Raw genomic sequence first — 12,769 nt, forward strand, 5'->3', positions numbered from 1 at the left:
GTCTTTGTCTTCATCTCAAATTGAAGAGGCCCCAGTCCAGTGGAAATATGGACAGAAACTGGTTGTCTGCTGACTTGCCTGTTCACAGAAACCCACACCAGGGTTGCACCACTATCTGCAAAATCCATGGCACAAGGCAGCAGTCATCAGATGCAGAATTCACACAATACCTCTCAATAGACTTTAGAGATTATTTTCTTCTTTTTTACCAAAAAAGAAATGCAAACTGGTTTCCTTTTTAGCCTGACATGTGGGACTAACACAGTTGCTTTGCTCTGTCTTGAGTCTGAAGCTGGTGGTCTTGACTGGCTGGGCCCGATGATTAGTTAGCCCTGCTACTAAGTCTGTGTCTAACAGGCAGCTTCCTTCTCAGCAACATCCCAAGTGGCTCATTTTTAGAAAGACAAACTGTTCTGAAATCTTCAGTGCTGTGTATGTTTTAGGCTGCAGTCTTTTATTTGTTTGTGTTTCAAGAAAAGCCCACGCATCTCCAGACATGTTTTAAATGCAGCAAAAGAACTTTTCAAAAATGTCTTGTTCTATAAGGCTTTAATCTCCTGGGATTTTTTTTTCCACTTCTCTCTTAAGAAATAAGTGGGTTTCTCATTTTGCTTTTTCTGTATATGGGGTGACTTTGTGACTGTTATCTGCTCTCTAACAGGGAAGCATGAGATATACTGTATGCCTCTCCATACTGGGTTACAGGTAATAATAAAACCATAACAGGCAAAGGGTCTACATCTGAGGAGGAACAATAAATACATTGTCTGCCTTAGGTCCCAGAACTCTTTAGTTTCTTCATTGTGAATTAATAATCAACCTCCAGGTTCCACTGGCAATGACTTACAAATAATACACTAAGGTCAGAAGAAAAATTACCTTCTTCAGAAGTATGTAGGGAGGAGAAGACAGGATGCAGGTACTGCCATGCCTCTGGGGAGGGCTCCCAGGGGCTGCCAGCAGATGGGCAGGGGAGCCAAGGGATGGTACAGCAGCAGCGGAGTTGAGAAGCTGTTTGGGTTTTCCCTCCAACTGGGTGGGCTCACTGCATCCTTCTCCTCCATGGGACAAGGCAGGCAGCCTGGGCTCTGATCGAGCTCCCTCTGTTCCTCGGGCTGGGCACCACAGTGGCCTCATGCACCACGATGGACAAAGCGAACCCTGTCCCTCTCCTCCTGGTGGTGCCTCCCCTTACTGGTACCTCTGCCACAGACCTTGGCTAATATTGAGACCTCTGCCTCTGTCCAGCAGAATAGTGTTAAATGGTGGCAGCAGAGGCAAGCACTAAATGGGACAGGGAAAACTCTCTCCCCCATGGCCTCCTGGTGAGCAGCAGCAAGGGACCAGGGCCCCACGGCTTACCAGGAGGGAGGCAGGTCAGCATCCACCCTCCTTGGCTATGGCAAACACCTTCCTTGTCATCCCCATCACTGCCCACCACAGAGGCACACCCAGCTCTGAGGACTCCTCAAGTTTGCTGCTTGCACCCACAGGTGCGGGTGGAACCAGCGGTGCCCAGGCTGCTTTTGCATCTTCCTGCCAGACTGACTCCCTTTGGCATTTAGTTGACAATCAATCCAATTTTACCAGAGACAAGAAGGACAAGAGGAGAGAGATGCAAAGAACTCAAATCAAAATGCTTCAGGTTTCCCTAAGACAGACAGAAAGGACCCAGGATACATAACCATTTATGTTATGTGTGTGCACAGACATGCACATGCCATAAGATTTATTCACTGTTTGCTTCCTCTCAAACAGCTGGCAGCATAGGGTCAGGTTTTCTGTGCTTATTAGGATGAGAGATAAGAAAAAAAAAAAGGTTTTAAAAAAAACATACTGGGGATTTCCCATTGCCAGTCCCCATTCATCACTACTGCCACAGCTGGGCTAAAAATACCATGTGAAACCTGGGGACCTAAGGGCACAGAAGCTGCTGTAAGCACAGCCACCTCAGCACAAACCCAGCAGTGGCATCCAAATCCCAGATCTTTGCTACTGCTACAAAACCCATCTCCCTTCACACAGCAGCTGCAGTGAGCAGCAGTGGGGGAGCAGTGGGCCCCTCCTTGCAGCTTAAGAAGGGCAGATAAGACAGGGCCATGTTCCTCATAGCTGCTCTGAGAAGCACAGTTGGATATTTTTGTAAGTGCTTTTCTCACTTGGTGTGCACCTCACTTGGTGCCCTGAGGAGGACATATGTGACCTGTTGTGGTAGCATCATTTGAGGTTTTAGGTCTCTTCTCTGAGCCCTTACAGCCCAAGGTTGCTGGGCAGAAAAGTACATGGCCAAAAAGAGGAGCAGGAGACAAAAGGAGGAAGAGGAGAGGGGAGGGGAAGGGAAAGGAAATGGGAAAGGGCTAAAAGGGCGGGGGGGGTTACACTCCTAAACTTTTTTTTCAATCACAAACCTACAACAGCATGGCATGAAGGGAAATGCTGACAGGAGCACCTATTCTGAAGCAATTGATCTCTAGGTTTCTGATGAGCAGGCAGAGCAAAAAAACGAAAGTAACTGAGAGGTGAGGAAAAGACTATAGGAGTAGGATGACACTTTAAGAGGTGAGGGTGAAGAATGGAGCAGAGGACATCTCATGTCAAGTAATGCATGGAAAAAACCCAACATCCTGAAGGAGTATAGATGTCAAAAAGGAGCAGAAGAGGAGGGGATTCTGAGTGGTGGAAAAAAAAAACATTAAAATGGAAGATGGACATAATAGAAAAAAAATTGGGAGGAAAAACCAGACCCTGAAGAAACAGCTGGGAGGCTGGTAGAAAAAGGCAGTCTGAAGAGAAGGATAACTTTTGAAAATATTATCTTATATTGTATCTGTAGATAGAGGGATTGAAATCTGCTGGTTTGTCTCAGTGGTCTCAGCAGAAAGGCATGATCCAACAGCAAGAAAATAATTCTTCAGCCAAGCAGTGGCTTGAGACATTTTAAGTTATCACCAAAAAATGTCACTTAACTTACAATCTTTAATGCACCTGTCAGCAGAGTAAGTATAAAAAGAATTCAAGCCAAGTTTCTAAGGTAGTTTTAACGTGCAAGATGGGTTTGAAGAAGAGCAGTTTCTTTCTAGATAATGACCAGTCTCATCTAGCACTTAAAATATGAGCCCACCATCAGGATAGGAACAGAAACAAAGCTCTCCATGAGGGAGACAGTGCTTGCAAACTTTTCCAGCAATACTGGAACAGCCTTCCGTCTGATTCTGACCCATACCCCAGACTGGCTGTGTTTGTGCATGGCGCTAGGTCAGAGCTAACATAAAGACCTAACCAAACTTTGGTGCTCCTCCCAACCCCCCCAAATTTAAAATTCTCAGTTTCAAGGAGATGGATGTAAGCGAACCAGTAAAGACTAAAAATACCTTGGTAGTAGTATGTAACACTAGTAGGTGAAAATGAGAAATGCTGCTTTGCTTTTTGTCTTGTAAATACAGCTGACCTTGGCAAACAGCAGTAAGCAAAACTCTGGCAAAGCTCCAGAGCCTAAACCTCATCACTCTTCTTCCAAATGGTGGCAGAGGGCATGAAAAAGGCACCTGCCTATTACATTACCCACTTGGGTCTTTCCAATCAGCTGCTGTCACAGTGTGGAAAAAAAAGACAGTAATTTTTTGAAGAATGTGAAAAAACCCTCCTGGTTAGAACCCCTTTCTCTCGAATGTGTGCATCAGGTCCTCCTTTGGCTCATGAGGATGGAGAGGAGAGGAAAAGAGGGACCTGACACCTGTTCCCCTTGGCATCAGGATGCCCTAAGGGACTTGGCACTTCCAAGAGCTTGGGTGCACCTCAGCTGGGCACTCACACATTCGATGGGGATCACACGCACTCTGCACTCAGTGCCTCTGCATCTAATCCAAACCAGGACATTTCTGAATCACGGAATTTTGCCCCGTGTGCTCTCCTTCTGCAATGGCTCCCAGACCTTTTCTGAACCATATATAAACTCAGCAAGCCTCAGCATGCTGTAATGGCCCTTGGTTTTCTGAGATTTCTGGTTTGCTCTGCAAGGTTTCCTACGCGAGGGACGGGAAACAGCATGCAAATTGGAAATCTAATAATTTTCTCTAAAAACCACTGGTGGGTGCAAAGAATCCACTTGCAACATATAACCAAATGTTATTTAATATCTTAAAAAGTAACACAATCCAAAATGGATATTTCACACAACACTACATAAACAACATGAACACAATATTACCATATGGAGGGACTTTCAAATATAGACTTACAAAAATCCCTGTCCTTTTTTTTTTTTTCCTTTAAATTATTATACTAAGCATGACAAGTAATCATCATTTACAATATGGTACACTGACACAATAAAAACCATGTTACAAATGTGCTGTTATAAATCAGTAACGTTAGGGAAGACATTTCATGAACTGTAATTATTTCATATGAAATACTATACAATATAAACAGAACATCCATCTTGGATGACCTTTACAGCAACCAGAGACCAAGTAATTTTTTTAATTATTTTTTTTTTCAGTGCAAACACATTTATACAAGGCAGTCTTGGCTGCAAAACTCCCTTCTAACATACAGTAAGTCCCACTTGCATTTATTTACTCATTTAAACCTAATGCAACAGCCACATTCAGTCACTCACAGAAAATTACCTGCAGAATTTTGATCCCTTTAAACCCAAGTCTCCTCCACATACAAAAGTAACATCTGTGCCAATTACTCTAAGGGCCCTTTCATACTTCTGGGGTATCCTTTGGGTGGCTCTAGCCACTATATAACACGAGGGCAGCATGCCACATGGAAAGTTGCCCTTCCAAGGTGGGAAAGGTGTGGTAGCTGTCGCAGCATCCCAACCCGGGCTGCCCGTAGAGCCGGGGGCGTGCAGCGCCTGTGGCAGCCCCCTCCTTCTCTCTGTTTCGTGTCTCGGGGTGGGGGGAGGAACACGGAAACCCTCAGCTCAGAACTGAGCTTCAATGGAGTTAACGACCCATTCCCATCTCTGTCAGATCCGCAGGAGATCGGGGGAGTCAGACCAGGCTGACACCCACGGAAACAAATCCAAGGTTCAGAGCGCCGCTATGGAAGAAGCGAGACAGTCCCGTGTTCTGCTAGCACCAGCTTGGCTTTTGGTGGGTCTGCTGCATGCTTCTCATGCAGTAATGATGCACTTTACTTATGATGGGGGGAACATTTTAGATATATACTTTTTTTTTTAAAGAATTTTGTAAAAAATAGAACTTTCTCTCTAATACTATACAGTTATCTTCAGAAGAGCAAAGAGAATTGTAAACTGTGGGTGCGACACCAGATTAGGAGTGCTACGTGCTTCCTCAGCACAATAGCTGTGTTGGGAAAAGCTTGGTGAAATGTATTTGAAAACAAATTTTTAATTAAAATAACTGCTTCTAAAACCACCACTGGCAGTACTCACAAATGAAAACCTGGTTGGTTTTGGCACTGCTAATCCAAGAGTCTCTGCAGGACTGCAAAGTAGCTTCTCTCTTACTTAAAACATACTGAATGTATCAGAATAACTTCAGAGTATAAACATGAAACACTTTGCTTAACTACTAATTTAATTCCAACAACATTAAGAAAGCAATTGGTTAATAAATTACTCTGCAGATTCTCAGCCTATGTTTTTTCAATGTGCCTGGACTTAAAGGGGGGTTGGTGAATTCTGCCTACTTTGCAGGCTCACCAGGCTTAGCTGGTACCAAGTGCTTCAAGGCTCTCAGGCAAAAAGTCATAATTTAAGCGCAAAGTATTATCCATGTTTATGATGGCCTCTGAATACTGGTTTGCTTGTTCTCTTTTCTAAAAACAACTATTGCTGGCAAGCACTTAACCCGTGGTTTTCATTAAAATATTTGTTTTCCAATACATTTTACTTCTTAAAGTTGGGTGCATATTTTTGTGTATAATGGACATTTTACAGTGGTGCAAGCAGTCAAGTGGCTAATGATTTCTTAGACTTTTTAACTGAAAAAAAAAAGGCAAAATTAGCTCAACTGGTAATCTGCATCAGGATAATGGTACCAGTTTTGCTGAAAGAGTTGTTCATAAATCAAGATTTGTATATAAATGCGATCTGCTTAGGTTCAACTGCCACTTTCTTCCTTTGGTTTTTGGAAAAATCTTTATTTTTCCCCTCTTGAAAGGCGGCTTGCTGCAGTTGGCTACTTTTCAAAAGCCAACTTCATTTTTCTTGGAAAACTGCCTACGTTCTTTGAACAATAGACACATACCTCTAGTAGGGACCCCAGTGCTGCTCCCAGTGAAGTCAAGTAAGGGCTGTTGACAATTTCTATAGGAGCAAGCGTTTCAGATGCACACAATCTAGAGAGCAGAGTGCATACTGTTAAAGGAAGAGCTGTTTTAACACCCTTGCCAGTTCAGAGATACTCTGACCTGATACGTTGACAAAGATGGAGGCAGAATAGGGCCCAAAGTATGTGAAGGCTGCCAAGAAAATACCCAGGGTGTCTTCTCTAAACCCCAAACTGTCAATCATATTTCACAGACTGTAGATGTTCCTAATTTACTAAATTACAAATACATTTTCAAGTTCTACCAGGCAGAAACTTTAGCAGTAATTGGGGAGAGGATGGAAGGCTTCAGCCTTCCTTTCACTTTTATCCCAATTATGCAGCCTTGTCAAAGTGACTCATCTGAAAGCCAGATTTTTAATATCGTAGAAGGAAATTGTTGCAATGGAAACATGATGACTTCAGACACAAGCATTGACACACAAAAGAACGCCATGACCTAATGCTTCAAAGTTTTTAACCTTGCTTTGTACAATACACTTTTCATGTTGCTGCATTTCATCAAATTCATGGAGGTAGTTATATGTGTAAAAAAAATTACCATAAAAGTAACATGTTGTATTATAATAATACATATTAAGTGTGCAAAATGCCGACAGATTTGTGTTGACCCTTTACAGTTGAACACAACACAGATTCAACCTAATCTAACTCTGTAAACCTTTAAATTGATACATTAGAAGAATGACAGATAAGCAACCATGTAATACAAGGCTATGATTTCATCAAAGGATTAGGGTGACATAAAGCACTCAAGCTCCACTCTCGTGGTTTTGTTACCAGAACCTCAAGATGGAATTTCCTTATATTCCATTGTTGATTTTAAAAGGAAAAAAAAATAAAATTCAAGATTAGAACGTTTCTATTTGAAACTTCTGTTTACATTCCATATTACAAGAGTCACATTAATATTGGTACAATGCCATGTCAACATTAATATGACATTATGTTCTCTGCTGGTCTCTGGCAACTTTAGGAAATAATGTACTATACAGTTAATAGGTGTGTACTATCACATTTTGTTGGATTTACATCTTCTTTACAACCAGCTGCCTGCATAAATTCTGATCAGTTTATGACAAACAAGCATTTTCCCCAAAGGTGATATTTGTTCTTGCTGTTCACATTTTAATACTGCCATTAGCACTTCAGATCATCACTGTAATTTTTTTATCATTTTGACATTTTTATTTACTGAACTGATACATACTACTGATGTCAGAGCTTGTCTCAGAAACAAAATCACAGTCAGCCACTGCATAGTATATGACAATTCCCCACAAAAACTCTGACTCTACAGTTTGCATGGAATAAGTATGGCTGGAGTTACATACTGAATAATAGGATGTCTCATGCAAAGCATCATATGGTAATTAGAGCACATCTTGGAAGGCATGATAAGGCAGAAGGCTAAAGGCCAAGTGACTTTGATAACCAACCAAAAGCACAATAATTTCCTTTATGTGCACTGAAACGTCTTATTGCTCCTATGAAATGGAAATTGCACACTGAAACCAAGGAAAACAGACCTGTGCATTGACTGGGTGTTCTTGACAGAACTGGTCACTGACTGTGTCCAGAGATAGAAAGATGGTTTAAAAGTAAATGAACTATATCCAACTGTGTAACATAAGGCTGAATCTTCAGGAAGGACTTCTGATGACAATAAAGAACATGAGTGAAGCTCAAATGACTTTGTGTACAGAGTAATACATGTCACCAGAACCTGATGAAAATACTGGCTTTTAATATGTACAGTTGGGTTCCATACCTAGGTACTACAAGGGCTAGACAATGTAAATGTTTCTTTTCTCTGCAACTATTTGGGCTGTTGAACATTTTAGTTTTCTTTGTTATTCTTTCACCAATTTGTCTGTTCTGATAATAAAGAATTAAATTTCAAGTCAGTTTGTTGCACTACCACGTTGCATGAGTAACAGAGCAGAATGTGACCCTATACCTAAAAATACTCTTGGAGTTTAACTATCCTTACAAGTGACTCTGCAGCAATTAGCACAGTACTAATTACGCTAGAGTAACAGTTTGAGGGAGAGCAATGAGGATATACCATACCTACAGAATTCAGATTTCCACTGCCAACCATGTGGACACATTTAATTTCTAGAAACTAGACATGTCCATAGAACGTTAAATTGCAATTAACATCCACTGAATAAAAAGGCCAGAAGTTTATAATTCTCTAAATTTTGTTCTCTGATAATCACTACAATGTATGCTATTTTTAATAGCCTAATTTAGGCACTCTATTTAATAAGCTACATAAAATAGATTTATGTCCTTCCACTAGAAAGAAATCAATTCTTCAGGCCATACTTGTCACTTATATCATAAAGAATATTTTTGTTCCAAGAAATTAGTTGTCCTGATTCCTATATTAATGGCAAGTTGCAATACCAGTAGTGACACAAGGATTAGATTATCTTTTTAAAATATCGATTTATACTGAAGACATTTGTTATATTTGCGTCACTCCACATTGTGGCTCCATGACAGTTATAACTTTCCCTTCCCTCCCCACTCCCCCCTCTACACAAAGGCCAGGCCCACCTCCTCGTTTGTGACTAGGGAAGGTCAAGTAGCAAGCCTCCCCTAAGTAAACATCTCTCATACTTTTGAAACATAGGAGAAGCCCTCCCACCCTTCACTTAAAAAAACCCAAACCAAAACAATACCCAAACCTCTTCTTATCACTTAAACGGGTATCTGCAAAATTGTGTCACAAAAACGCACAGTGAAAATGGATGATTAGTATTAGTACAACTCACAGATAGAGCTGAGGTCATCACTTGTCATGTTTGGCATTGTTTTTCCTCATGGTGATCCTGGCTGGTTACTTTCAGCAGTGGCTCAGTTTTTGAAGTAAAAACCGATCAACTCTGCAGCAGAGTTTAGCCTCTGACTGGGGGCATCACACATCTGTGGCATTTTTTTAAAATGAAGTTGGCAACTGCATGAACATTGAAAATGCAGATTACACTTACAGTGTCTAGACTTTCATATATGTGCTCAGTTACAATTAAGTGAAGCAAAAAGTGTACATATCCCTACTGCTATTCTGCTGCTACAGAGCTGCAAATGTGAAAAGCAATACCTTGAAATAAAGATTTCTTTGTTGCCCCAAGTCTACTTAGCAGCACAGTTTAAGTAAACACTAAAACTGTGGTTGAGATGCTTTCTTAATTTTTCCCCAAAGATGTAAACATCAGTCCCAGTGTCGTAAACTTTGCTGTATAGAGTAAGACAGAAGATCTGAGGCAGGATGACTATCAGACACTAGTGACAGAAGCTTGCAGGCAGTTAGCAGGTTTCTGCAGTTTCTCAGCTTCACTTGGTGGTGGGTCTGCAGCAGCTCGGAAGTTGAACGTTGGGCCTGCACCACCATGAGCAGGGCTCAGAGCAGGGTTCTGACGTCTGTTGCTTTCAACAATGCTTGAAGTGTTGGATGCCAGGCTCTCACGAGTACTAGAATGGAAAAGAAATACATATACACACTCATATATGAGATGCCTATATATCTATTGGCCAGACAGGAAAAGAGAACAGAGTGTTTTATAATAGGCTTCCTGTGTTTGTATGTAATGTCAGGTCAATGAACCATCTCATTTTGATGGTATACATAAGTTCCTCCAAAAGTGGTTCCAGAGGTACTCAGCAGTCATCATACTGAAATACAGACAGAGCGCTAAGCAGAGCTGAAGCTGTCACACAAACTGCAAGCTGGATTTCTCACCCAAGGAAATGGCTTCCATCTTGCATGTGGAACACATTAATTTTCTTTCCTCACTGATGCATTTTTGAGCAGAGTAACTCCATTAAATCAACTCTGTGACTAGGCAGAGCTAGGAGAAAAATGATATAACACAGCTTCCTCTGTTGTGTCCTCTTCTACCTATGTCTTTGTACACAAAATATTAACCAAAAAGCTACTTTACCTTAAACTCACAGCACTTCTAAAAACAACACTTCAATTTCCTTTACAGCTGAGACAACTGCAACTAACAAGATGCTGCCTGGTCTGTGATCAATCCCTAAACAATAGCTAGTGCCACTATTTCATTCATAAAATGGACAACATTCCTTTCCTTCTAACATATTGCTTATCCACAGGAGTGACAGGACACTTCACACTTTTAAAGACTGTGATACATCTAATTACAAATGCAGAGTAATACAGTATTACAAAATACTGTAATGCTGTATTACAAATTACAGTAATAAAAATTACTGTATGTAAGTCCACAGCTTTTAAAAAACTCAGCCAAGATATGCTAAGGCTAGTTCTACCACTACTACTCCTTTTATTCTCTTTCTGCTCTTAATTTTTGATCTCAAAATGATATACCCATTCAGAGAGAGATGTGGTTTCCAAATAGCCATGTGGTCCCTTGTTGTGTATCCTTCACCTTTTGCAAAATGGTATCACCACTTGCTATGGAGATGTTCACAGAGTACATTTAGAAGACTGAGGGTTTTTTTTAAAATAAGCACTAGCAACAAAGATACTAATGACAGAGTTTCATAGTCAGTTGAAAGTCAACCTAAATTTACCTGCTACTGAAAGGGGGAACTCTTGCCTGCCTTGTAGACCTGACCCTGCCACATGTTCCTGCTGCTTCCCTGGTGCTGAGCCTTGCAGCCAGCCACATCGGGGACTGCTCTCTTAAATACTAGCCCTAAGGGAAAAAAAAATAATTAATGCTAGCATCAGGGGAGGAGTAGGAATATACAGCTTTGGATGTGGCAGGGGAGAAATGTGTCAGTGCATGGCACAGGGGAAGGAAGAAACACCTTGTTCACTTGTAGGTAAGATTTAAATCACCTTAAACTGACTGAGTCTGGAAAATCTCTGATGCTTTTAAGAAAACTTCTGTAGATTGTTTACATTTATCGAAGTGGTACTGATCATCTTCTGTCAATCATTGCCTTATTGTCAGTAGTTTCACACAGCTCTGATAGGCAATGCACACAGTGAGTGATCTCTGTGAGCTGCAGTAACGTATGGTGCACTTCTGTTGCTCATTTTTTGATTCCTCTCCCTCTGCTTTTTAATAAAAATTGATGCAATCTTTCTTTTTCAGAGATGATTCAGTATTGTATCATTGTTGTGGGACCATCAATTCCAGTTCTGCAAACATTTTCCATTCTGGTATTACAAGCTGACCATTACATCATGTATATACAAAGATTGCAGTGTGAGTTTTGCATGCAGAGTAATGCTAAAATTAGCTTTTTCAGTAAGAGCAGTGGCATTAAACAAGCTCTAAAAAATAAGGGGAAAAAATAATAGTGACATCTAATTTTTACGATACAGAACTTGCGTAAAAGCACTTAACAAGATACTGTGAGGCTGTTTTCCCAATGGTGATATGCTCCTCAATTTTGCACACAGAAAAATTTTCAAGTCAAATGACCACTGCAAACCTCTTTAACTACATCCTGGCTGTATTTGTAAATGCCCCTTTTTTGATATGTCACGGTTCAAAACTGTACTTTTTCTTCCACAATGCAGACTTGGTAATTTTGATTCTCCAAGCAACATTGCAGACTTCAATTTAAACAAAAAGATACCACCACACCTCAGGAAGTGAGGAGTTACATCACTAATGGAGGACAGAAGAGTATACCTGAAGAGCACCACTAAATCCATGTCCCATCCTTATAATCTTCCCTAGGTATCTGCTAATGGGCACTGCCAGATCTAGGTGAATTTTACCAGGTAGATGCTGGGTGGCTTTTCTATATTTCTGGGAAACACATTTTTTTTGTTATAAAGCAGGAAAGTAATAACAGCATGATAATTACAGCCAAAGGGCTGAATTCACCCTTAGTTCAAATTATTTTTATGTACTTATACTGAGGAGTGACCAAAACTCAGCAAAATCATCCAATCTAATCATCTTAGTCCATAGCTCATAAAAAAAATCATTTGGAATATCCAGACTATCCACTGGTCTTAGAAAGCAAATATACAAAAAACCCCACCTACAGAATGTTGCTTTTATGTTGGTTGTTTTTTTTAAAAAACTTGTTTTATGTAGGCTTGGAAAAAAAAAATAAGACATTTGCTAATAAGTAAACAGTAAAATAAAAAGGGATGTGTGGAACACAATCATTATTAAAAGCTGCTTATCTGTTTCCCTTTTGATCTAAACAAAGTGGTATAGCAGCACTAAATCCAATATGCTCATCATGTTCTGTTCTCTGGGTAGCTAAGTTTTAACATCAACAGAAATTTTAGCATTTGTGTAAACAAGTAGGGAAGGAAATGTCTGCCTTTGCATTAACCAGAAATGCAAGCTTGATATTCAGCTAGCATACAGCTAGCAAAATAGTAGTCTAGGAACTGATTTTTATCCAGTTGACATCCTATCCTGGAGGTGAAACACACTCTGCAAAGTGAGACAGGCTGGGAAAGAAGCAAACGCTGCCATATCCTCCTC

General features: G+C 40.6%; 1 protein-coding gene across 9 annotated transcripts in view; it reads right to left on the reverse strand.

The window, feature by feature from the left end:
- Positions 1 to 4,113: 4,113 nt before the first annotated feature.
- Positions 4,114 to 12,769, reverse strand: part of STOX2 (storkhead box 2) — a 143,309-nt gene continuing 134,653 nt past the window's right edge. For 8 of the 9 annotated variants that reach the window (XM_030450012.1, XM_030450020.1, XM_008491877.2 and 5 more), the window contains one exon: positions 9,020 to 9,791. In XM_030450012.1, the coding sequence (XP_030305872.1) occupies positions 9,596 to 9,791 (196 nt within the window). In that variant the 3' untranslated portion in view covers positions 9,020 to 9,595. Of the gene's footprint in view, positions 9,792 to 12,769 lie in introns of all 9 variants that reach the window. The other variant, XM_030450016.1, reaches the window with a different exon arrangement.

The sequence above is a fragment of the Calypte anna genome, chromosome 4A (genome assembly GCF_003957555.1).
Source record: "Calypte anna isolate BGI_N300 chromosome 4A, bCalAnn1_v1.p, whole genome shotgun sequence".
In the NCBI taxonomy this organism is placed as follows: Eukaryota; Metazoa; Chordata; class Aves; order Apodiformes; family Trochilidae; genus Calypte; species Calypte anna.